Below are 27,539 nucleotides of genomic sequence, written 5' to 3'. Positions count from 1 at the left end.
CCGATTAGACTCCATTGCAGCTGTGCTTAAGCCCTGAATAAGGTGTAAAATCTGATCCCAGAGCAGAGACAAAGGCCTGGTAGAGAGGAGGCGTTCTGCTTCTCTGGCAGGATGACCATTTGGGCTGAGCCCAGGAACTTAATTTAATTGAAAGGGGCCTGCCCAGTCAAAGGCAAACGTCTAGACAGCCTCCAACAACTTTTGCTCTCCCATCAGGCAGGCACCAATCCCAGTGGGAGGGGAGCTGCTACCAGGACTGGTTTTAAGTGATCAGAAAAGAGGGAGTATCATTTCCCTGGCCACACTTCTGGTTTAGTGATTGGGGGTTAAGCTTATTTTAATTTAGTGATTTTAAGGGTTCACCCTGACATAGGTTCTGATTATACCTTAGGGTAAGTACCTCCTTAACTAATTACCCAATTTTTAACACGTATCCTCTAAAATACATCTCCATGCCAGTGCATTCCATTGTGTTACAAGAGAGAATACAGCACTTACCTTGCACCACTGTTCCTCAAAACCTCCACTGTTTCTCCCACAAAGAAGCGATTGTGGAGGTAGGAATGGAGATCATCGCACACCTCGTGAAGGCGAGCTCGGCGTGTACGGCTAGCCAGGTACAGTACTGGACCAATTAAGGGTTCTGGGAAATTCTGGATGTTGCGGCGGGCTCTTTTCTCAGACTCCATGGCCTCTTGGTAGGTGAGGCCAGCCTTGCCAGTGATGGCACAGCTCCATACAAGGCTGTTACAGAGGATGGTGCGTTCAAAGAACTCACTGCAGGGAAAAGGAGAACAAATCAAATAAAAAGGTTATGATTCCATGTACAGAAGCATATGAAAAGTACATGTGATCCTTCGTGCCTGGCAAAAAGGAAGCTGGAAGCCCAAAGCTTTCAAAACTAGGGAATGTGTTAACCACAAACTATATATGTACACCGTTTCTTTACTTCTAGGAGTAGTAAAGAAAACCGCCTTATACCAGTACAAGCAAGGTACTCACATCAGAGTGCTTTGGTTTAATGCATCAGCATCAAACACAGACCATTCATACACTCAAGCCAAGAGTAGGCTGCTCGCAAACAAGAATTAGTGGCCACACCAAGAGGAAGAACACAGCAGACGAAAAGGAGCTTTTGTGCACTCAGATTGATTTTATCAACATTAAATGGGAGTTACTCCTAAAAGCAATAGAGGTATATCTGTGACTGATCAAAATTAAGAAAACACCAGGCACCGTCACACAAACAGCAGTGTAAGGCTCCACAACATTTAATAAACCAAGCACATTCAGTAGCAGTTGCACATTATAGGAAGCTGGCTTTTTATTTAGTGTACCAAAAAGAGGTACACTATATGGAAAGTCCTGACGACCCTCAATGGCTGACATGGTTTACATTATAAATCCCAAACACTCTTTTGTGGTAGTGTGGGCGAGAAGTTAAGGTTCATCAGAGGGTAGTGTTACAGCATTTGTTGCACACAGTCAATAAATGAGACACTCAAGAAGAAACTCGAGACAAATTTAGAAAAATAACACTTTATATGGTTTTTTTTAACTCCACAAAATCCAATCTTACGTAAGAACTTTTTGAATTCGATTTTTATAGGTAAGTAAAATGTTCACTTGGATGGGTCTTTACGCAGCAATGCTTTCCTATGAGGGGGAAAAATGGCATGTACTGCCCACAGTTACTTGCAATAGGTCTCCAGGGTCCCCCTCAGAACTTTAGATGGTACGGGACCAAAGGTCCAAAGAACCACCAGCAGCTAGTCGTTACCTGCCCTGGAGCGTCCAGATGCAAAGGTTCTGGTCGGTTTGGTACCTTTGCACACTACACCATAGGAGTGGATGGAGGCAATTAGAAACATGCTGCAGTGAGGGCTTTAAGGACAAGGCCGAGAGCTCCGAACGGGGGGCTTGGTTCGTGAGGGTTCTCGGGAACCAAGGCAGGGACACTCGGGTGCAGAGTGGTTAGGTCGGCTAGACTTGTGCGTCATGGGCAATCAAAGCTGTCTGTCTAGCCAGTGAGGGGACAAAAACAGGTGGGCCACTCTCAAAGTGGGTCTCTGCAGTGCGGACGTCCCTCCTCAGCTGCATGGGCTGGAGTCCGGATTGGAATCCAACAGGCTTTGGTTGCTGCAGGGGGTCCAGTACCGCAGGTATTGCGGCTGTGCAGCCTTGGTTGGTCCTTGCGTCATCTTACTTGGTGGGGGAAACATATCTGACGTTCTGGAGCATGACTAAGTCTTCCTGGGCAGCTGCTGAGTCGGTGGAACCAGTGGCGGCAGAACGGTCAACCGAACTTTGCTGCTTGGTGCCTTCAGGGGAGTATCTCCTCTACACCAAAGGAGACTGTTGGCAAAGGGCTGGTAGTTTTCCGGGTTTCTTGGAAAACCCACAGAGGCAGGAGGAGTCGGTTTGTTACAATTATCTGGACAGGTGCAGGCAGGGTTTTGCGCTAAAAAGTCTGCAACTGGTACTCGCTTCTTTGTCCTCTTCTTCTAGCATCCGTTGAATCTAAGTTCCTGGTGTCAGGGTGTGTAAGATAGTGGCCCTGTATATACTGGACCAAAGTAAGGTATAGTGGGCACAGAGTCCACAGTCCCCAAAGGTTTGGCAGAGGATAAAGTTAGATATAACCTTACGCTCTAAAGTGGTAGTTTGGACGAGCAGTAAGGCAGTATCAGAGGACAGTGTAAAGCATTTGTTGTACTCAGTCGGCAAATGGTCTCACACTCAAGAACTGAACTCTAGGCTAATTGTTTTGTATCAAAATATATAGTTTTATTTTAGAACCAACAAGGTATCAAAATATACTTTCTCAGAATGAGTTACTTTAGTTAAATACTTTTCAAATAGGCAATAGACTTTTTGATTACAATAGGCAACACAATTTCAATCAATGCAACATTGAGCTCAATGGGAATTTCTAGTTAAATGCAATTAGTTACTTTATAGATTACTTTTCTAATCACAGGACTGGATCCTAGATTCAGTCCTGGGACATCTACTGTAAACAGTCAAGTAAAAGCGTTTTGGTTACAGTAGTGATTTTTAAGGAATATTATTGGATTTTAAAAGTTGACACTTAGAAACTTTTTCATATAGAATCACCAATGTTATCCTATAGGAAGAATTTCACTTAGCAGTTAAGTCATGTTCTTGTTACTTTTTCTTACTCCGTGTTGGATCCTGGATCCAGCACTGGTGTATCTCCTGTAAACAATTGAAAGAAAGAATGAGTTTAAAATCATATGGGCGATTTTTAGGGAATATTTGCAGTTTTTGAAAATCGACACTTAGAAACTTCGAAACTTTTCTGGGGAAAACCAGACAATGGATTCCTATGGAGGAAAATCGAGTTAACAGTTAATCACGGTTATAGTTATTTTTTAGGTTCAGTGCTGGGCTAAAAGATGCAGCACTGGGTTCTCTCCTGATAACAGGTGAGTAAATCGGAATTAGTTGTTTGGCTGATTTTAGATGAATATTTCAAAGTTGCAAAAATCCACACTTAGAAGAATTTACAAGTGAAACCAGTCAATGTTACCCTATGGAAGAAAAGTGAGTTATCAGCTTTTGGGTAAGTACTCGACTGGCAGAATTAAGGTACTGGGCATAGACTCAGGGGTCTCCCAGGGTCAGGTAGGTACAGTTGTTACACCCTCAGCGGCACAGGGGCACACGGGTGCAGAGGTAGTAGGCCCAATGTTATCCTATGGGAGGCAGGGAACCTTTGGTTGGTGGCTGCTGGCTAGCAGGCCACGAGGCTGTGGGAGCTGGGCTCCTGGTCACTTGCTCAGGGCAAATGGGGAAGTAGATTAGGACAAAGGTTGCACTGCCAGGGGTACTCGGGCGGCAGGGTGCAGGGTGCTTGAGCCATTGGGCGCTCAATGTTATTCAATGGGAGTCTTAGAAATTAAACAAAGGCTGAAGGCTCGTGGACGGAGATTCTTCAGGTGCGACCACCACTTTGAGAGTTAAGTTGGGATCTTGGAGGATAGGTAGGCACCCAGGAGTTGGGCGCAGGGGTGTCTTTGGATGTCGGGAAAACGTACCCTCAGCTGGTCGCGGTTGGAGGGGTCCTGGGTTGTGAGGCTGCAGGCGTTCTCAGGATCGTCGAGGAGGGTCTTTGGGCACTAAATTCCGGGTCACAGTCGCCGGGGGATGTCCTCGTGGTCTTTGTTCACTCAGGCACAGGCCGGGCGGGTGCAGAGTGTGCTGGATTCGCAGTTACTGGCTGGCACTAGGGGTTGTTGCTGTTTGCGCTGAATCACTGCTCGTGGGAGTCCCAGTCTTTAGAGGATCAAGGCAGGCAGGTAGGTCCTTCTGGGTTTTCAAGGTTTCTGTCCGCAGGAGAAGCCAGGATTTAGCAGGAGCAGGTTCAAGGCTCAACAGGCCGGTCGGATTCTGGGGCCAAGTCAGTTGGTGTCGTCCTCTTGTTGGCAGCTACACAGCAGGTCTTCTTGATCTTCTTTCTTGTTTTCAAATCGGGATCTGAGGAAGGAAAGTTCAGGGTGCCCCTAAATATTAAATTTAGGGGTGTTACAGGTAGGGTGCGGGCAGGGACCAATGGGTCCCTGTCCTGGGGTGAGTACACCCCCTATCCTGCTCCTCTCCTGTGGGGGGGGGGGGGGGGGGGGGGGGGGGGGGCAGGAGCATATCTCTGATTGGGCAGGGCTCCCCAATCTCAAGATGGCGAGAGCCCAGAGATGTGCTTCACCTCGACTCTCCCACCTGAGGGGTGGGGTTGGCAGAGGCTGGCACACCCCCTTTCCTTCCTTGGGGTTTCCCACCAGTCTTCCCGCCAGAGTGGGGCTCAGAACTGGTGGGGGCCAGTTGCTAAGTACAGCAAGTGGCTTGGAGAAGCTCACAAAGGCTGCCTTTGAAGCTCCCCTTGCCCATCCTGGGGGAGAAGACCTAGCACCTTGCCCAGGACTTGCATTGTTCCAGGCCCAGGAGAGCAGATGGCTCTCTACCAAGGCGTACAGCAACATGTCTGCTGTGTGGCAGCCCAGGCAACCTCTCAAACAAAAAGTGGATTGTAGGTTAGGTTCAGAGGGCAACTTTAAAGTTGCCCTCTGTAGTGCATTTGGCATTAAATCCCACACTGGCATCATTGTGGGTTTAATGTGCTGAGAAGTTTGATATCAAACTTCTCAGTGTTCAGTGTAGCCATTATGGTGCTGTGGAGTTCGTAATGACAACCTACCAGCACCATATACTCTTAATGGCATCACTGCACTTACAGTGCCAAGGAATGGCCCTGGGTACTGTAAGGGCACAGGGCTTATGCACCTGAGCCCACACCACTGGCATAGCGCACCCAGCTAGAGGGGTGACTGGTGTATACTAGGGCAGTGGTTTTATGGGCATGGCACACAGGGATGTGTGCCATGCCCACAAAACTGCACAGCTTTGGTAAACTGTCGAATGATTTTAAACATCGCAGAGCCGCACAAAGTGGCCCTTGAAGTAAAGTAACACTCAGTAATGTAAACCAGTTTTCCCCTACTGCGTAAATGAAGGCTCGGGTCTGCCTCTTCGTATATACAACGTGAATGGCTCATAAATAGAAGGCAGAGAACAAGTGCGCTATAGAGATGTTAGATCATCATGCTTAGAAGTATAAGGCCTACACCTAGTAAATAAAAAGAAAAAACAGAAAAATGAGAGATGAGTGACTTTTAAGATAAAAATCATACGGGTTGCACTTAAATGCAACTACATGCGCTCAGAGAATGTATCTATAATTGATCATTGATACAATGCAAATCTTCCCAATACAGGTAACCAACATCCATTAATCGAACTTAAGAAAAAAGAAAAACATTAAACGGACAAACAGCGTAGGTCTTCACATTTAATTAAGGTGAGATTAAACGCGATACGAAAGCCATATGATGACAGGATACCTTAATATGAGGTTATTTATGGCCCGGTTCTCTCCCTTTTGTTTCTTGTCCAAAATCCTGGTTGAATACAGCAGAAACGCAATAATTGAAAAAGCGTATCGCACAAAGATAGAGTCCCCGAACAAAAGAGGACCCAATATATGGACCCGATTTATAACCTAATAGGTGAGTGGGAACCTCCTTGTATATTCATGAATAAAAAAGGATAACTTGAGCTCAAACACTTTGTTTCCTTTTTAGCAATAAGGTTCCAAATGGAATTATGAAAAATATGGCCAAGTAAGAACGTCTATGAATACACCGAAGCATATTTGACTATAAGTAATTGCAGGTGTGTTCTCTATTTCAATACATATGTATAGTTCTTACTTTTACCAAGATCAAACAGACTAACTAGTGTTTACCTATAGGTCCAAACTGACTGAAAGTGACCAAAAGAATTGCTTTTATCAAGAATCACCAAGTATTCCAATTAATCAACGAATACTATCAAGATCTTTTTAAGGTATGAACTTTGATAAATAACGAATAGAGGGAACAGTATGAATGTGTAAAGGAAGGGTGTGCCCCCTTTTTAAATAAATTTGAGAGACAAAAACTGTGGATGCATGAATGAGATGAACCCCCTGGTGGGAGGATGGCCAACACTGATAAGAGAAGGATAGTATAACCACAAATAGCAAAACAGGCAGGGATGTATAAAATAAAAAATAAAAATGAAATAAGCTATGTAAATTATGAAACTGCACTAGCGAATGCTTTCTTACATGGGATTCTTTCATTCACAGATCCATGTTCTATAAATTGTCCTGAAGAAGGTGGGGCCTTGCGCCTTATCCACCGAAACACGTCGACAATCCTAAGGGGATTTTTAATTGTGTATTAAATTGTTTACATATGTTTTTAAACTTTGAATTGTATTCATAATTGTGTACATATATGACCATTCACTGACTAGCATTAGGCACTGTATTAAATAGAAAGAAGGCTGATGGTCATTTTGCTCTTGTATGAATTGATGTGTTTTTAATTATGCAACACTTTTAATTTAATAAATATCTTTGTCGATTTATGTAGCTTTTGTGGTTCTACTATTGTAAGGGGTCAAGAATAAACACAAGATGTGGAGACTGAATGCTGTAATATGAGGCCTGAGGGGGTTGCATGGTGATTATTTGTTTCCCCATTTAACGAACAAAACCCAGGGAACACTTTCCATTTGTTGAAGTTACTCAAAAGCAAACCACTGAACAGGTAAGGCAAAGCAGTTGGCAACTGTGAAAACTCCCCGCACACCTCGGGTACAACATGGGTCAGCCTGTGCAGGCTAGAGCAACAAATACAGCGTGCAGAAAAGCATATTTTAGTGACTGACAAATACCATCAAGACTCATTTCCACCCTCTCAGATGGCAGACTCAGTATGTATACAGAAAGCACCTGCGCAACTTAGAAGTAACCCTATGGATGGACAGGATCTGCTCACTGCATGACAGTTTTGGGTGCTAAATGTCTATGGAGTAACAGGTCACCTTTGTAAGAGGTAGGAGGTCAGCCAGCAGTTGCTGTTACTTGGCAGTATCCAGGGTGGTTAAAGGACACAATACTAATGTACTCCAGATAGATGGTTTAATCTGTTTTGGCACTTGACGGGCTGTCAATCAAGTATTAGATGGAGGTGGAGCAGAGTTAGAAGCACAATTAACCTAAATCCATAAAAGGACATGAATATCTAATCTGGTTTGTTTTTCCTTAGAAAAACAATTTTATTCACAGGCAGGTAAGAGTTAAAAAATAAGGCAAATAAAGAAAAGCAGGATAACATAGCAGCATCTGAGGAAGAGATACACCCCCAAACTTTACAAGACTTTTGCCAGTTTTTTCATTAAACCAGTAACTCCTTTGAGTAAACGGAGGAACGTGCAGATCTCCGTGAAATGGTTGGAGGTGGGTGGTTGGGGCTATCCAAGGAGTACAGGTACAGATAGAAATCTCAGCTATCACAAACCAATCAATGGTGGTTGAAGACTTCGATGCTAAGTTTCGAGTACAGATGGCTATCAACTGTGCCACCCCAAAATCAAGTAACCCAAAAACCCACCAATACAAAGAGTCTACTGCACAGAGGCCGAACTATAAAATCGCTTTTAAGCATGCATTCCAAGTATATTCAGACGTGCATCAGGGCTTTGATGCACTAATGTAACCTGGCCACAGGTCAAAGCAACTTTGACTTTCCAATACAGCAGCCAGGCCAGAGGGAAAGTAGAACGCCCAACCTTAGACTGTTTCACGTCCAGCAGAAGCAAGGGAATACTGAACAGTGATAATTTATAGGTATATGTAAATGTGAAGACCAAGCATTGGGACTGTTGCATGATAAATAAGAAACATATGTTGACATTGCCCACAGATAGGGAGCTGGGAAGGGCACACTTGAATCTACGGCACTGAACACTAAACAGATGCCACAAGAGGAAAATGTTACCATCCAAGCATGTGTAGCTGTAGATACACACGCTTTGCATAGACTGTAAAGCAGTATCCTCGAGCTATGGTTATTGGGCAGTTGCCAACAGCCTATTGTTGTGCTAGTATATCCACACATTTAGTTAAGGTGAGCATTGCTGACCATGTTGCGGCTTTACTTGTCAACTAAGCGACTTACCTAAAAAAAGGGCATTTTTCCTCAATTTTTTAAGCATTTAGTGTGCTCTTGGAGGTACAGAAAATATATTTTAGGTTTTATATAGCAGGTTTAAATAAATGTCATGATTCACCTAGCACTTCCTGCTTTTAAAATAGCTTACCCATGTTGTGGTGTTGCCTATGCTAAGTTTTCCTAAATGCTTTTGTTCTTTTAATGTAGTACACAAACACTCTTAATATCCAGTGACTACAAGGTTCTTTTAGCAACTTTCATTTTCCCGGGGAGAGGGGGGGGGGGGTGGGGGGGGGGGTGGGGGGGGGGAATGGGCATTTGACGGACAACCGAACTCCATAGATTGATTTACGTGGAATGGCGAGATCGCTTTTGGTAAAAAACAAGTTTGGGTGAATTCTTAATACTACTCTAGCCTTATGAACTAGAGTGCAAAGGTTCAAACAGTGGTCGCATTAGCCTTTAGAGTACTATATTTAAATTCCACACTGGGTCACCGAGGGGAGCTGGTCGGGCTAGATGGCCGCTGAGGGACCTCAGTGAGGGCAAGCGCCGGTTCTCCTCTTACTTTCCCTGAGTTCCCTCGAAATGCTTGGCTGGATGGACTGACATGGGGGTGTGGGTTTGGCCGGTAATCTCGTGGGCAGGCGATCTTCGAGTATTGAGCACTGAGTCGGTGCCAGCTCTCCTCCTGGCCAGCACGGATCGGCGTAACCCTTCGGTGGATCACGCAGTTTATTCAGAGGGTCTCTAGACGACGGCAACCAAGTATGCCCCCAAAGTCAAGTAAATCGGCTAAAGATCCGAATGCTCAAAGGACCCAAAAGATTTAAAAGTCTACCAAGGATGGATCTCTGGATGCAGGACAGGGGAACGGGGAAGATAGCGCAACAAAGCTGAAGGATGTCGGCGTGGCACGCGGCACCAGAGTCCGTGTTGCTGCTGCTGCCGCCGGGGGGGGGCTCCCTGCGGCAGCCATCAGTTGCAGAGGTGTTCAGAGCAATGGCCGCTGCGAATGCTGCTGGCCACAGTGCCCCAGTTGTTTTGGGGGGGACCCCTGCTCCTAAGACGAATGAACCAGACCAGGATACGGCAGGTCCCAACGCTTCCACGGCTAAAAAGGTGGTTTCTGGGCATGGTAGTTCTTTGCCTCAATCTGTGGTAAAAGCTCTGGCAGAAGTAAAATCTGGACCGGATTCTGGAAAGTGATGGGGTAACGCCAGCAGCACGCCCGTGGGTCAAGCAACCAGGATATACCCCCATTACGGTCAAGTGCCCCCTGCTTTCCCCAGAAGGGAAGAAGTTCTTCTCTCTAAACGATGACTGATTCATCGGAGCAGAGTGAACTTGAGACATCACAGGAGACGGCTTCCGGGGAGTCATCTGCGACGCAGAACACACAAGGCAGCCGCTCCATTAACTTAAAGCGATGGGCCATAGCTAGGTCTTCAGATTCAGCCACCCATAAACTCAAATGGAATTACTCCGCAACAACTCTGACCACGAGCATGGCTGGTGGATCCGATTTGGGAAATCTCGCACAAAGTGGTACAGGTGGCTCCAGCAGTTCTGAAACTGTGGCTCCCTCTCCTACGTTGGAGTTTTTGTATACTACTCTTAAGCAGGTGCAGTGGGAGGCGAGACAAGACCGCAGAAGGTCGCTACGGGCCACCAAAAACTGCAAGGGGCGATCAGTAAGATGAATAAGGTGTGTACGGATATGTCCGAACGAGTTACTCAAGTAGAAGAAAGAACTGCTGTGATGCCGTGGAGGTTAAAGTTGACAAATTACAGGTATTTAAGGCTTCACAGGAAAAGCATTCTCTGGATGTATGCTGGAAGCTCGAAGAATTAAAAAAAATAAAAAAATAAAAAAATTTAAAAAAATCAGCAACGCCGCAATAATGTGCGTCTACTTGGCTTGGAAGTCCAAGTTCAGGGATTTGTATAGCGCACTACTCAACCAGAGGGTCTCAAGGCGCTTGAGGGAGGGTGGGTGTATTACTTATCAAATAGCCAGGTTTTTTGCTGCTTTCTGACGGAGAGGTGGTTCTGTGTGAGGCGGAGGTGAGTGGGGAGAGAGTTCCAGGTTTTGGCCGCTAAGTAGGAGAAGGATCTTCCTCCCATGGTGGATCTATGGATGTGCGGAATTGCGGCGAGGGCTTGATTGGATGATCGTAGTTGGCGGGTGGGTGTGTAGAAGGACAGTCGTGTGTTGAGGCATTCGGGTCCTAGGTCGTAGAGGGCCTTGTGTGCCTGGGTGAGGAGACGGAACGTTATTCTCTTGTTGACGGGGAGCCAGTGGAGGTCTTTCAGGTGCCCGGAAATGTGAGCTTGGCAGGGTATGTCCAGTATGAGTCTGGCTGAGGCGCTTTGGATGCGTTGAAGTTTTTTCTGTAGTTTGGCTGTGGTTCCGGCGTAAGGGTATTTCCGTAATCGAGTCGGCTAGTGACCAGTGCGTGGGTGACTGTCTTTTTTGTTTCGTTGGGGATCCAACGGAAGATTTTTTTGAGCATGCGTAGGATGTTGAAGCATGAAGATGAGACGGCGTTGACTTGTCTGGTCATCGAGAGGGAGGAGTCTAAGACGAAGCCCATGTTATGTGCGTGATCTGTGGGTATGGGTGCTGTACCCAGGGCCGGTGGCCACCATGAGTCGTCCCAGGCAGAGGGGGATGATCCTAAGATGAGGACTTCTGTTTTGTCCGAGTTTAGTTTTAAACGGCTGTTCTTCATCCATTCGGCTACTTCTTTCATTCCTTCGTGTAGATTGGTTTTGGCGGTGTTAGGGTCTTTGGTGAGGGAGAGGATCAGCTGGGTGTCGTCTGCGTAGGAGATGATGTTGTGTTGTCGCGCGATGGACTCGAGGGGACTCATGTAAACGTTGAAGAGGGTGGGACTGAGTGAACCTCATGTCCTTTGTCATCACACTGCTGAAGGGACATCGATTCCCAGTATTTAGGAGAACTCGAGCTAAAAGTCAAGGGGAGCGACCTAGAGCTATTCTGATTTTTGTTGGTAACTTTTTATTAAGACAGGCTATAATAGATCGGGCTAGATCATATTCGAAGCGCTCCTATGAGGGACATACCTTTTTTGCTCGGCCTGACTCTTGCCACCCGACGGTCGAGCGGAGGTGGAGACTTCGGCAGATGATGACTTCGTTTCAGGGGGTTGCCTGGGAGGCTTTCCTGTTATTTCCTGCACAGTTAAAGGTCATCTACAATGGGAGGATCAGAATTTTTTCTCAGAAATCAAGGCACAGGAATATCTCACTGAGCTAAAGGGAACTCGTCGGCAAAGGGGCACAGGCCATATAGTACAAGAGGGTGCAACTGCTGCTGACTAACTTTTTTGTGTTGACACTCTCAGGGATACGAAGTATAAGACTGCCTGTCGGGGTTGTTTTTTGGTTATGTAAACACTTTGGGGGTTTTCGTTTATTGGGTTCAACTGATATATTCGGGGTGAGTCCATATAGGTTATTTGGTGTGGGGGATCACCGGGGGGGGGGGGGGGGGCGCTGCCTGAGATGTGAGATCAGCTGCCATATATAGGTCATGCGTGACCTATCTGCTTGTAAGGGGTGTGGGTTTGGGAACGGGATCAGCATTATACAGGTTAGCACAATATATGAGGGGAAGGAATGAGAGGATTATTTGGAGGCAAAACATAAGTATAATGAGCGTTGTTAGAGCAAGGTTAAGCATCGATGCATCAAAAGGTGGCAGGAAGCTGGGGAGTTTTGGTAGGAAGCGGTGGAATATAGCACAATGAGTCTACGAATAGCTACAATTAACATCTGTGGGCTAAATGATCAAAGTAAGAGGCAAAGGGCTGCACATTTGTTTAAATCCTTACGTATAGATATCCGTTGTGTTCAAGGGACACATATAGAAGGTACAAGAGGTCGCATCTTGGAACAACTAAGATATAGGCTCCTGCACAAGAGGTGTAGCTATTCTCACACGTAGGAGTGATGTAAAGGTCATAAGACCAATGGGGGCGATGGTAGAATGTTCTGTGGGAGGAGAAAAGTTTACATGATGATCTGAATATGGATCAACATGTGATGACCCTGATATAGTTGAATTTTTGGACTCTGATCTTGCAATATGGCCTACTTCGGTGATAGTTTGTGAGGATTTTAATATTAATGGGCTGGGGGTGCAATGGGGCATCCCAGGAAGTAGATATTCTGGTAGGAAAAGAAGGGTCTCTGTGGCTTTCATAAATTTAAATTAATAATAATGGTCTAACGGATGCTTGGGCAAATATGAAACCTACTGACCCCGGCAGCACTTTTTCCTCTGCACCGCATAAGGCTATTTCCCGATTAGACAATTTTTTTATATCCCATCAGTTTATTTCTAATTCTAGGATCGAGAAGTATCCTCGGATACTCTCGGATGACAATCCATTAGTTCTTACAGTTAGCCTCTCTGGGAGGGGATCAAGCAAATCCAAAGCTGGAGTTCGAACTGAGGCTTCTATATGATCCAGATTATCTGTCTCGCATGAAGGGGTGGATCAAGGAATTTTGGGATTTCAATCGGGGTTATAGCCTGCACCGTCAAAAGAAGGAGGCACAGTTGAGGAGAGGGTCAGAAACAAGTTAATCAAGCTAGAATAGGTGCTGGCTTCGGCTGTTCGTTTGGGCAGGCCAACCAAAGATATAATGCTCCAACTGGCTATAAACAAGGCTGAGGCTGGAGAACGTATAGCTGTTAAAGCCGCTGAAACTTATTTGGCAAAACAAGAGCACTGCCACGAGTACAGTGAACGGGTGGGGCATACCTTGGCTGTGAGATTAAGACAAAAAGCAGATTCAGGAGAGATATCAGAAATTTTTGCTGCTAAGAGGGGTGTAACAGCTGACTCCCCAGGTATTCCAGAGACGTCCAGGCAATTTTATCAACTGTTGTATAGTAAAGAATCTTTAGAGATGCTAATGGCAATACGAGAGTATCTAGATGAGATATCTCTGCAACAGGGCGATCTATCAGACAGGGCGGCACTCGACATGGTGCTATCACGAAGAAATATTGAGTGCTCTGCAAGATTAACCATCTAGCAAGGCTGCTGGTCCTGATCAGATCCCTTTAGAGTTTTGTATAACTTTTCTGGACACTATAGGACTTGATCTGATCGAGGTCATACGGCAAGCTCAAGGGGGTGTGGGTTAGAGAGAATCTGTACAGGAGTCTTGGGCCGGGGCGGATATAGTTTTTTTATTTTTTAAAAAGGACAAACCACTGAGGGAGGCAGGCTCTTACCGGCCTATAACACTGCTAAATAGAGATGTCAAAGGTTAAATAATATCATGAGGAAGACAATTCACCCATGCCAACATGGGTTTATAATCAGCCGGGGAACAACGCAGCATGTGCGTCGAGTGATAATACTTTTTGATGCAACAGAGATCTCAGGAGACCCTATGTCCGCTTTGCTATTGAAGGATGAGAAAGCATTTGATAGGATCTCCTGGGATTTTATGTGGGAAACAATGAAATGGTTTGGCCTGGGGGAGGGTTTTACAAAGCTATCCAGGTACTATATGAGGCACCCATAGCTCGTTTAAGGTTAAATGGGGACTATACTTACCCCTTTATTATTCAACGCGGGACACAGCAGGGGTGCCCATGTTCACCCCTGCTTTTTGCTATATATATTGACCCTCTATAACGTTTATTCGAGATTAATAAGGGAATGCTTCTTATCGTCTGTCAGGGCTTGGAATCCAAAGTTCTGGCCTACACTGACAATGTCGCTATTGTTAAAGAAAATCCTTCTTCCGCACGGACGGTGGTGGAGTCAGTTGCACAAGACTTTGGCAGATTTTCCGGGTACGCTTTAAATAGAACTAAAACCCAAGTTATAAAGAACAGGCATGCTATCATTGTTGATCCTCGCAACACAGATTCAGCAGTATATCTGGGGATATCGATTATGCCAGATTTGGGGAATCTGGTCGCAAAGAATATTGAGCCAGCAATTAGGAAGGAGAGATCCGATTTTGACAGAATTAATAATTTACATCTTTCAATAGTGGGCCGCTGCAACATGGTGAAGAAGTTTCTGCCAAAAATGATTTTCTTGTTCAGGGCAATACCGATGGAAACATTGGTTTGTAATTCTGGAAGGTATTGTAAATCGATTTATTTGGGCGCATGGAAAAACTAGGATGGCCCTCAGGTTTATGTCTTTACCACGGGAATGAGGAGGGTTCACGGTTCCGGACTTCAGAATGTATTATTGGGCTGCAGCTCTCCAATATAGGAGCATATTATTTGGTAGACCATCTGGGGACGGTGATGGGGAAATAGGGCTCCCCGATGTATACAAGTTGTTGCTTGGGGATCATGCTGTGAACTATTTCATAAAATTCACGGAGCCAAGCTATTACAAAAGGGCAACATTTAAGACTCTTGCGGCCACCTTTAAAATCTGTGCGGCACTGAAAAAAAGACCAGTCTAGTGAGGTTTAACCACTATACTCCGCTTTATAATAACCCAACGCTTCCAGAATTTTTTCAGATCAGATTATGGCAGTCTGGTCAGAGAAGGGGGTTCAGAAGGCCGGGAACCTAATACAGAATGAAAGCTTCCACCAGTTTGGGGATATTCAGTCGGAGTTCGGACTAGATAGAGGTAACTTTCAAATTTTTGAAGCTGCGCAGCTTTTTAGGGCTCGCCTGCTGTGCGCATGCGCATAGCTGGCGAACCTCTAATGTGGCTTATCCAGAGGTTAACCACCACTGGCGATTCCACTGGCGATTGCATGCAGTGCATGTGCTTTTTAGGTGATTGCGCAAGCGCAAGCCCTAAAAAGCGCGTGCACAATGCCACCAGCCGCCTGCCTGCCTCGCATTACCACATCAAAGGCAGCCCAGCCTCCCTCCCACAGCTTCTCTAATTATTCACGGCCGACTGGCCGGCCGTACTTTACATCACGCCTGTTAGACCATGAAGTTCCGTCCTGTGTGATTTTATAATAAACTGATCTGTAAACTTCGTTACATAAACAGCTTTGCATTTGAATTAAGTTACATACTAGGAATTTAACGACAATATTTAAGTTTTCCAATATTTTCATCGAACAATAAATGCTAGTGAATTTTTTTAAAAAGCACCTTTACAAGCGTGGTCTCGAAGGCACGGACCTTCATAATGGCCGTCACGGATTCAGCTGCTAGTGTCTTTTTCCATTTAAACTGGTCAAAATAACGTGGCATCTGCGCTACTAGTGCATGGCCATTGGCCACGGTTCTAGAAAAATAAATAACAAATGTATTGTGTCAGCGGAACAGTCGTTCTTTCCAGTTGCGATGTATAATGTGCGCAAACAGTTGTATTTCCTGCCACACCGCCCTCTGCACTTGCACTGCAGCGGAAAAGAACTAGTTAAGTCGCGAGTTCTGAATGGCTGCCTGACCAAATCGAAAAGACTGATCTAATCAGAGCAAGGGACAAAATATACAAAGTGACATCACTACTCTTTGCCCAAGAGAGCAGTGGCTGTTAAAGTTGTTGTGACTTTTATTGCCTGTACATTCGGTGACTTCCTTAAGTGATCCCTTCATACACCTCAGTATTTGACTCTTCACTACTTAATGTGAAAGAGCTATAATTTTTCCAGCTTATTCAACCTTTGTAGCGTGCACACTACCGACCATATACCAGAGCGCATATGCACTGGTCTAGTACTCCGCCCCGCCGTCTCCAGATAGCAGTGGGCCAGTGGCGCAATGGATAACGAGTCTGCCTACGGAGCAGAAGATTCCAGGTTCGAATCCTGGCTGGCTCGACTCGACGCTGCAAAGTGCTCTTTTCATCCCTTTGTTAAGAAGTGCAATTATTAAGGACAACATGAAATTAGACGAGTGTTAAAGAGTAACTCTACTATACTTTGCCAAAATCGCGGCATTTTAATTAAAACATATAGAGGGGAATGGACAAAAAAATCATTTTTTTATTTAATAGCGTAAAACAAAAGATGCATTTCCGGATGCTCTGTTTTAATTGTAAAGAAAAGAAAGGTTACAGTCGTCTTGACAAAGAACTTTTTTATGGTAAAATAAATTACTGTAACATACACATATAGCGCACTATTATAGTTGAACCAAATCTAACCGTCTCTTAGAGGAACACCGGGTGATCGGTGAGGGGGGGGAGGGGGGGGGGGGGGTGGGGGGAGGGAAGAGTGTGTGCTCTTTTTTTTCTTGAAACATGACTAAGAAAGCTGTGTGTCAACGCAGGCCCGACGGCTGCTCCTTGATGCAATACATTGTGTGGTTTTATTTTACAAAATACTTTTATGCCAATAATGCCAGATGATGAATTCATTGTATTTTAAACCCATCTCCATATGCATTGGACTAGGCCTCTACTTGTTTATAGAAATACTTTTCTCTGCTTGATGCCACTCAGATGTATTAACATCAGTTTCCTAAAAGAGATCAAGGTCGTGTTTACTGGACAAATGCATGTACTCTTCGGGAACAGTCGAATTAGCACATCTAACATCAAAAACATCATTAGCGGCGCATGTGAAAATGGCTCGAGGTATCTTGTGAACTCGGAAAGTACTGTAATTGCAAAATTGCAGGTTTCATGGACGTAGCGCTTACTTAAAATGGAGCCAGCTTTTGCTCCTTTTGCAAGCATTACTTTCAACCTTCAGACCTCGGTTTTAAAAAACATACCTAGCTTGGAATGGACCTTAGACTTTTTCTATTGGGTCTCAGGTGTTTTGCATTCAGTGAAATTCATCAATACCCAGAATGCACCGATGCACCCACCATAGAGCTCCACAGATGCACCCACAACGCAGCTCCACCGAGGCACCCACCACACAGCTCCACCGATGCACACCTACCACACAGCTCCACCGATGCACCAACCACACAGCTCCACCGATGCACCAACCACACAGCTCCACCGATGCACCAACCACACAGCTCCACCGATGCACCAACCACACAGCTCCACCGATGCACCAACCACACAGCTCCACCGATGCACCAACCACACAGCTCCACCGATGCACCAACCACACAGCTCCACCGATGCACCAACCACACAGCTCCACCGATGCACCAACCACACAGCTCCACCGATGCACCAACCACACAGCTCTACCGATGCACCAACCACACAGCTCCACCGATGCACCAACCACACAGCTCCACCGATGCAGCCACCACACAGCTCCACCGATGCAGCCACCACACAGCTCCACCGACACAGCTCCACAGACACAGCTCCACCGATGCACCCACAACCCAGCTCCACCGATGCACCCACCACACAGCTCCACCAACACAGCTCCACCGATGCACCCAACACACAGCTCCACCGATGCACCCAACACACAGCTCCACCGAGCCACCCACCGAGCCACCCACCATACAGCTCCACCGATGCACCCACCACACAGCTCCACCGATGCACCCACCACACAGCTCCACCGATGCACCCACCACACAGCTCCACCGATGCACCCACCACACAGCTCCACCGATGCACCCACCACACAGCTCCACCGATGCACCCACCACACAGCTCCACCGATGCACCCACCACACAGCTCCACCGATGCACCCACCACACAGCTCCACCGATGCACCCACCACACAGCTCCACCGATGCACCCACCACACAGCTCCACCGATGCACCCACCACACAGCTCCACCGATGCACCCACCACACAGCTCCACCGATGCACCCACCACACAGCTCCACCGAGGCACCCACCACACAGCTCCACCGAGGCACCCACCACACAGCTCCACCGAGGCACCCACCACACAGCTCCACCGAGGCACCCACCACACAGCTCCACCGAGGCACCCACCACAAAGCTCCACAGATGCACCCACCACACAGCTCCACTGAGGCACCCACCACACATCTCCCCCAAATTACCCACCACCCAGCTCCACCGATGCACCCACCACACATATCCACCTACACAGCTCCACTGATGCACCCACCACACAGCTCCACACATGCAGCCACCACACAGCTCCACCGACACAGCTCCCCCGACGCACCCACCACCACCAATGCACCCACCACACAGCTCCACCGATGCACCCACCACACAGCTCCACCGATGCACCCACCTACACAGCTCCACCGATGCACCCACCTACACAGCTCCACCGATGCACCCATCACACAGCTCCACTGATGCACCCACCACACAGCTCCACCGAACGACCCACCACACAGCTCCACCAATGCACCCACCACACAGCTCCACCAATGCACCCACCACACAGCTCCACCAATGCAGCCACCACACAGCTCCACCGATGCAGCCACCACACAGCTCCACCGACAGCTCCACCGATGCACCCACCACACAGCTCCACCGACAGCTCCACCGATGCACCCAACACACAGCTCCACCGAGCCACCCACCATACAGCTCCACCAAGGCACCCACCACACAGCTCCACCGATGCACCCACCACACAGCTCTACCGAGGCACCCACCACAAAGCTCCACAGATGCACCCACCACACAGCTCCACCGAGGCACCCACCACACAGCTCCACCGAGGCACCCACCACACAGCTCCACCAAACGACCCACCACACAGCTCCACCGATGCACCCACCGACACAGCTCCACCGATGCAGCCACCACACAGCTCCACCGACACAGCTCCACCGATGCACCCACAAACCAGCTCCACCGATGCACCCACCACACAGCTCCACCGACACAGCTCCACCGATGCACCCAACACACAGCTCCACCGAGCCACCCACCACACAGCTCCACCGAGCCACCCACCACACAGCTCCACCGAGCCACCCACCACACAGCTCCACCGATGCACCCACCACACAGCTCCACCGATGCACCCACCACACAGCTCCACCGATGCACCCACCACACAGCTCCACCGATGCACCCACCACACAGCTCCACCGATGCACCCACCACACAGCTCCACCGATGCACCCACCACACAGCTCCACCGATGCACCCACCACACAGCTCCACCAATGCACCCACCACACAGCTCCACCGATGCACCCACCACACAGCTCCACCGATGCACCCACCACACAGCTCCACCGATGCACCCACCACACAGCTCCACCGATGCACCCACCACACAGCTCCACCGATGCACCCACCACACATCTCCCCCAAATGACCCACCACCCAGCTCCACCGATGCACCCACCACACATATCCACCTACACAGCTCCACTGATGCACCCTCCACACAGCTCCATTGATGCACCCACCACACAGCTCCACCGACACAGCTCCCCCGACGCACCCACCACCACCAATGCACCCACCACACAGCTCCACCGATGCACCCACCACACAGCTCCACCTACACAGCTCCACTGATGCACCCACCACACAGCTCCACCGATGCACCCACCACACAGCTCCACCGATGCACCCACCACACAGCTCCACCGATGCACCCACCACACAGCTCCACCGATGCACCCACCACACAGCTCCACCGATGCACCCACCTACACAGCTCCACCGATGCACCCACCTACACAGCTCCACCGATGCACCCACCACACAGCTCCACCGATGCAGCCACCACACAGCTCCACCGATGCAGCCACCACACAGCTCCACCGACAGCTCCACCGATGCAGCCACCACACAGCTCCACCGACAGCTCCACTGATGCACCCACCACACAGCTCCACCGACAGCTCCACTGATGCACCCACCACACAGCTCCACCGACACAGCTCCACCGATGCACCCAACACACAGCTCCACCGAGCCACCCACCATACAGCTCCACCAAGGCACCCACCACACAGCTCCACCGATGCACCCACCACACAGCTCTACCGAGGCACCCACCACAAAGCTCCACAGATGCACCCACCACACAGCTCCACCGAGGCACCCACCACACAGCTCCACCGAGGCACCCACCACACAGCTCCACCAAACGACCCACCACACAGCTCCACCGATGCACCCACCACACAGCTCCACCGATGCAGCCACCACACAGCTCCACCGATGCACCCAGCTCCACCAATGCACCCACCACACAGCTCCACCGATGCACCCACCACACAGCTCCACCTACACAGCTCCACCGATGCACCCATCACACAGCTCCACCAAGGCACCCACCACACAGCTACACCGATGCACCCACCACACAGCTCCACCGATGCACCCACCACACAGCTCCACCGATGCACCCACCACACAGCTCCACCGATGCACCCACCACACAGCTCCACCGATGCACCCACCACACAGCTCCACCGATGCACCCACCACACAGCTCCACCGATGCACCCACCACACAGCTCCACCGATGCACCCACCACACAGCTCCACCGATGCACCCACCACACAGCTCCACCGATGCAGCCACCACACAGCTCCACCGATGCAGCCACCACACAGCTCCACCGACACAGCTCCACCGATGCACCCACCACACAGCTCCACCGATGCACCCACCACACAGCTCCACCGATGCACCCACCACACAGCTCCACCGAGGCACCCACCATACAGCTCCACCAAGGCACCCACCATACAGCTCCACCAAGGCACCCACCACACAGCTCCACCGATGCACCCACCACACAGCTCCACCGATGCACCCACCACACAGCTCCACCGAGGTACCCACCACACAGCTCCACAGATGCACCCACCACACAGCTCCACAGATGCACCCACCACACAGCTCCACCGATGCACCCACCACACAGCTCCACCGATGCACCCACCACACAGCTCCACCGATGCACCCACCACACAGCTCCACCACACAGCTCCACCGATGCACCCACCACACAGCTCCACCGATGCACCCACCACACAGCTCCACCGATGCACCCACCACACAGCTCCACCGATGCACCCAGCTCCACCGATGCACCCACCACACAGCTCTGCCGAGGCACCCACCACACAGCTCCACCGAGGCACCCACCACACAGCTCCACCGATGCACCCACCACACAGCTCCACCGATGTACCCACTAAGCTCCACCGATGTACCCACTAAGCTCCACCGATGTACCCACTAAGCTCCACCGATGTACCCACTAAGCTCCACCGATGTACCCACTAAGCTCCACCGATGTACCCACTAAGCTCCACCGATGCACACACCACTCAGCGCAACCACAGCATCACTCAGCGCAACCACAGCATCACTCAGCGCAACCACAGCATCACTCAGCGCAACCACAGCATCACTCAGCGCAACCACAGCATCACTCAGCGCAACCACAGCATCACTCAGCGTAACCACAGCATCACTCAGCGTAACCACAGCATCACTCAGCGTAACCACAGCATCACTCAGCGTAACCACAGCATCACTGGTTCAAATATGTTCTTTCAATGTTTCAAGCTGTTTTCAAGCTTTCATGCTTTATTACAAATCACAAAAAGATGTTAATATTTCACTTCTGTTCTTGGATTTTCGTCACAATATAAAACACTGAACATAATCTTGACAAAAGTTATTTACAAAAGTTTAAGCTATTGCGATTACAAATTAAAGAACTTATTTAAGTATTAATTATTTTAAAAAATTAAAAGCCATTGTGATTTGTAATATCAATACATCTAAGTCACGTAAATACAAAACATGTTGCATTACAAATGCTATAGGTGTTTGCGAAAGTTATAACTATTGGCATTGTAAATGACAAAGCTATTAATTTAGCTAGTTTAAAAAAATAACACATAAATAAAAAAAAAATCATTTATAAGACCAATAGCTCAAACTTTCCTAATGCGAGCCCTATTGCATTTCCAATGCTTGTTTAGTAAGAAGGTGGGGGGGGGTTTAATGGGTTTAGTAGAATCAAAGCTATAGATATCATGGGTAGCATGAAGGGCGTCATCAGGCTAATGTATGCCAAATTGGTAGCAATAAAACAAGACGACCTGGATAAGCATGTGGGAAAATGGATGCAATGGGCGAGTGTCGTACCAGAGAGGTTCTTGGAGTCCCTGGAATTAGGTCAGATGGTTCTCTGCTCGGCTGGGCTCTAAGCGCAGCATTTTAAGACTATTTATGCGCTTTACCGTACCCAGACTAGAACCGCACAGTGGGGAGAGTCAGCAGGGACTACATGCCCGCGGTGTGGTGCATCGGCTGCAGACCTTGTACACATGTTCGCATCCTGCCCACGCCTCGAAAATGTGCTAGATTCCATTCACGAAATTCTTAGATCTTTAACTTGGGTTGAAAGTCACACTAACTCCTGCTCTGATCTTGCTGGGAGTGAGTAGCAGCGCACTGCAAGATCCGGCATATCAATCAATTTCTCTTTGTGGCCATGGCTGTATGCCGGATGAGTATCGCTACCGCCTGGCTCGATTCGCTACCCCCTACGTTTCAGCAGTGGTTCTCGCGCTTACTATCATTGTTCACAATGGAAAGAGCTATCTATGAAAGGAAGGGGAAAACAGAGAGACTGCTGGGACGGCGCATTTGGGCCCACTTAGCAAGGTGGAAGGACTCATCGGAAGCTAAATAACCTAGGTCTGCAAGTAAAGCCAGACTGGAGAAAATATCTTGTGGGATCTTGGCTCAAATGCTTCTAAACCTGGAAGTTTTTTTTGTATTATATATGGTATTGGATTGTTTAAATCTAAGATAACTGGGGGCTGGAGTGTCATGGTTTATGACAGTATTCCTGGGTATCCAAATGGGAAGGGGATCTGGAGGATCCCATGTAATGAAATGTTACGATCATTAAGAAAATCTGGTTTTTCTACCTCATTGTATAAACTTGTTCATGAATTTGTGCTGATCTTCGGAAAATGTCAAAAAACCTAAATAAAAATATTTTAAAATAAATAAAATTCCACACTGGGACTGCTGGCATCCTCTAAGATATTCATTTGAGAGCATTCATAAAAGCTTTTATTACTGGGTCTGGAAAAAAGCGATGAACAATTTCTATTTTACATACATGCAGCAATAGCCGTTACATGGATCAATACTGATTCGTAGGTCAACACTGTCTTTTGTAGGTGGGGAGGAGCCAAGCTCGACAACGGGATGGCCGCACGTTAGCTCGGCTCCGCCGTCCTACGTGCCTAAATTCTAATATCCTGTCGCTCATCCTGCCCAAAACGGACGACAACTTATATGCAGAGCTTTGCAGTCACTTACCATCCATCCTGGTGGGTCCGGTGCTCGGTGGATCCACAGCGGCGTCCTCCCGGAAAGAGCGGCCTCCCCGGGGTTGAGACCGGGGCCTCGCCCTTAGCGAGTTGCCGGCGAGACGGTGTCGGCGGCGGCCTCGAGTGGAGGTTTGGGGCCGGCCGAAAGATGCCGATGTGCGAAGAGCCCGGAGGCAAATGAACGTGCCTGGGACAACCGTCCGGTGCTCCAGAGGTGGTGTGCGGCAAGTTGTGGGTTGGGGACGCCGAGTTTGGTGGCTCCCCCCTTTGTTGCCGTCCGGCCATACCGGGCTCATTTGCTCGGTGGCGAAGAGGGATTTTGGCGGAGCGGTGTCGCCGGCGGGTCCCCCTCTGTTGTGGTCACCATTTCAGTGCTGTGGGTGCTGCTTGTGCGCTTGAGGGGGGTCCCGCCGGGGTTCTGCTGTTGAGCTCACCCCTGGAGATGATTCCGGAGAGACGGCGCAATTGTCGCAAAATGGCGGCTGTTGCCATTTCTTGCCCTTGTGCTCCACTTGGGCCTGTACTGGTGAGCTCGAACCCACGATTGGCGACGTCCTGCAAGCTTTGAAGACCTGGAGGTAGACCATGGTCCGGGACTCCTGTGCGCAGGGGGATGTAATGGCCGCCATTGCTCCCGGGTCGGCTCTTGAGGACGCGGATGGGCCCGTTGAGGTCGTTGATTGTTCCCCGCCTTCTGGTTGGGGTAGCGATAATCCGATACATGAGCGGGTGGAACCTCTGGTGTTCATTGACACTGGTATACATGGATGGTGTGAACAGTTTCTGCATTGCTCTCGGGAGAGGGGGTTCTATTGGCTGCTTCCATTGAAAGTCCAGCAACTTTTCCACGGCCTTTCCTCATCGCCATGTCCTATGCCCACTGGATCTATGCACATTGCGACGTTGGCTAAGAAAGGACTAGGATGAACCTGTTTCTTACTTCGGAGGACTACTAATCGGTGAATGGAGCTATGGACTGCCCTACATTGTGATACTTTGTTGATTCCTTCGTATTTACGCATTACTGAACACTTGCCAGTTTCGTTTTGGGCCACGCTCATGGCGTGTGTGGGCGGGGGGCGGGGGCCGTACCATTTGCTAAATGGTTCCTCTCCCCAGGCTTTATTAGGTAGTTCTTTGTTTCTATGGCTCTTTTGTGTCCTTTTCTTGGATCTCCACGACTGTGCGTAACCCAGCGGGGTGAGTTACTGTGAGGGGAGGGATAGGTATTTTAGGTACTATGGTACCCATGGCACTGTTTCTCCTGAATTACTCGATCCGCCACCCAAGCACGTTCGCTATTTGTATTATTGCTCGCCATTACCACTGGGGGGCGGGTACAGTAACTTCTCCCTACTTCCTTTTCTCTTTAGTATTCTTGTTTTCTTACTTCTTGGGTTGGGATGTATAATGATTGCAACTTATCCGTTTCCCTGATGGTTTTTATTACTGCGGAATCGCTGTTCAGATTGTCTCTGGGTACATGTGGTCGGGCGTGGATACTACCACTGAGGAACTATAAGCGAACTTATGTTTTGCATGCTATGGACCTTTCTGATTATTGCTTTTTGGCTGTACTGCAATGAACCAGTTGGATTATTCCCCGCCACGTACACCAGGTTGCTACCTATACAACCGATTCGTTCTTCCTTAATATAGAAAATTAACCTCCTTTGATCCTATGTCGAGTGGTTCCAGTTAGTTAATAACAGTGAATTACAACGTGAGGTAATATCATCTAACCACTCCGTGCCTTTAATTGATGATGGTGCTTTCCAGTTTTGTTCCGTGGCTGGCCCCCGGGTTGTAGGCCCGTATTTGTACGCATCCATTTCCTCAAATAAAGGTTTTCAAAAATTAAAAAAAAAAAAACACTGTCTTTTGTAGATGTAGGATGGAAGCATGTATATATATTGCACAGTTAACCTAAGTAGGTTGAGTCGTTTACTAACAATTGCAACTGAAATGTTTTCATTCAGAAGCACAGCATGCACAGGTGGCCTGTGTGCTTTCCAAAGGACAGCCATACCTTCTATAAGATTTAAATACCCAAACTCTAAGACCTCATGTGTCAAATCGCAAGAGGAAGCCTCTTGGGGTCTGGGTGCCAGGTCAGACTTTTGTGCTCAGTGAGAAGCTCCATCCCAAGTGAAGACTTGTGAGATGGGGACGTTTCGACTAGAGAGGAATACCACAAATGTCAGGCCCAAATCTGTGCCACTAGAATGAGTGTCATTTTGTAATGTTGAATCTTCCCGACTACATAAGGGTTGAGTGGGCGAAGCAGAAAAGCGACTACTAGGGATAATGCAAATCTTTGGCGAGAACTCAGGCTTATAAATGAATACGGGTAAACCCTTTTTGTGTCCCTTGCGTGGGGGGGGGGGGGACCAACTGGGCAGATGAACACTGGAGGAGACGGTGGTCCCAGACGCGTTTAAATATCTAGGGGTGTTTCTGATGGCTTCCCAGTCCACTTCATGGGACAGAAATCTGGCCCCACTAGGGACACAGACCAGGGAACAGGTACGCTCGTGATCGCACCTACCATTATCTCGGTTAGGCAGATCCGCAATATTTAAGTTGGTCTCTCTACCCAGTCTTTTGTATCAGTTTCAGAACCACCCATACCAGATACTGCCCACCTTGATTCGACAAATGAAAGCAATCCTAGCCTGCTTTTTCTTGGCGGGGGGCACAGCACGAGTGGCTTTAAGACCTTGCTTACAGTCTACGTATTGCAGGGGTATGGTGACTCCAGATATCCAGGCATACCATGCGCCTCACATCTCATTCTTAATGACTGGTGGTATGGGGACGGACGAGATCCAGCATACACGGTTGAACGTTGTCTGATGGACACCACACCACTACATATGATATCATACTCTGGCCCGACACTTATAATTTTACCCCCTGCGACCAGGACAGTGTTTCTGACTTGGAGGCGGGCGCTGCGTGGTATGGGATGGTGGGGTAGATTGACAAAGGAAACTCCCTTATGGCACGACGGCCTTTTGACACAGCTGTCGCAGATTTCCGGGTTTGGGAGGCCATTAGGATCAACATGGGCGGTCTTGAATGGTCGGAACTTAGTCCTTCCAAGAACTCCAGACAGAATATGCCATGCCTGCTCGCAATTTTATAAGTACCTCCAAATCCAATATGCCTTCTCCTCTACACAGCCCGTCAAGAAGACATACCCGACTTTAACCCCATTGAGGCCACAGTCTTTATGGGGGTATTGGGTTACCATCAGATATCTAAGATATATTGCACACTTGTGACCAATAGCCCTACTACACTGAATAAAACACGACGCGTGGCAGCTGGATTTGGGCCCCATGGATGACGATTGGGTGGAGGCGCTGGGGTCCCCACGCAGTGCTGCTATTGCGACACGCCTTGGACTTATTCAATTTAAATAACTCCATCTGGTCTACTTCACTAGGCATAGGCTTTGGCAGATGGGACTTATCGCATCCCCCCCACTGTCCACGGTGTGGGGCTGCAGAGGGCACCTTCATACACGGTGTAGCAGTGCACAGCGCTGTTGAGGTTTTGGCGGGGGTGATCACCTGCCTTTCAGAAGCACTGGGATGGGATATTTCACTTTCGCCACATCTGGCCATGCTGCATGTTACAGAGGGAATAGGGGGCAATAGGTACAAGCGCCATTTGTTGTTTCTTGGTCTTATGCTAGCTACGCACGATATTGCTTGGGAGGATGTATCCCCACTATCGGCTGTACTCTGGAAGAAGGGCCTAGATTT

At 48.4% G+C, this 27,539-nt stretch overlaps 1 protein-coding gene across 1 annotated transcript in view; it reads right to left on the bottom strand.

Moving 5' to 3' along the window:
- BAZ1A (bromodomain adjacent to zinc finger domain 1A) overlaps window positions 1–27,539 on the bottom strand; it is a 510,573-nt gene that overhangs the window by 450,714 nt on the left and 32,320 nt on the right. Inside the window, exon 2 of the mRNA XM_086936946.1 lies at window positions 499–777. Coding sequence (XP_086793072.1) covers window positions 499–777 — 279 coding nt within the window. The remainder of the gene's footprint in view (window positions 1–498; window positions 778–27,539) is intronic.

The sequence above is a fragment of the Lissotriton vulgaris genome, chromosome 9 (assembly GCF_964263255.1).
Source record: "Lissotriton vulgaris chromosome 9, aLisVul1.2, whole genome shotgun sequence".
Taxonomy (NCBI): domain Eukaryota; kingdom Metazoa; phylum Chordata; class Amphibia; order Caudata; family Salamandridae; genus Lissotriton; species Lissotriton vulgaris.
The sequence above is the reverse complement of the archived record's forward strand: the minus strand, read 5'-3'. Positions and strand labels throughout refer to the sequence as shown.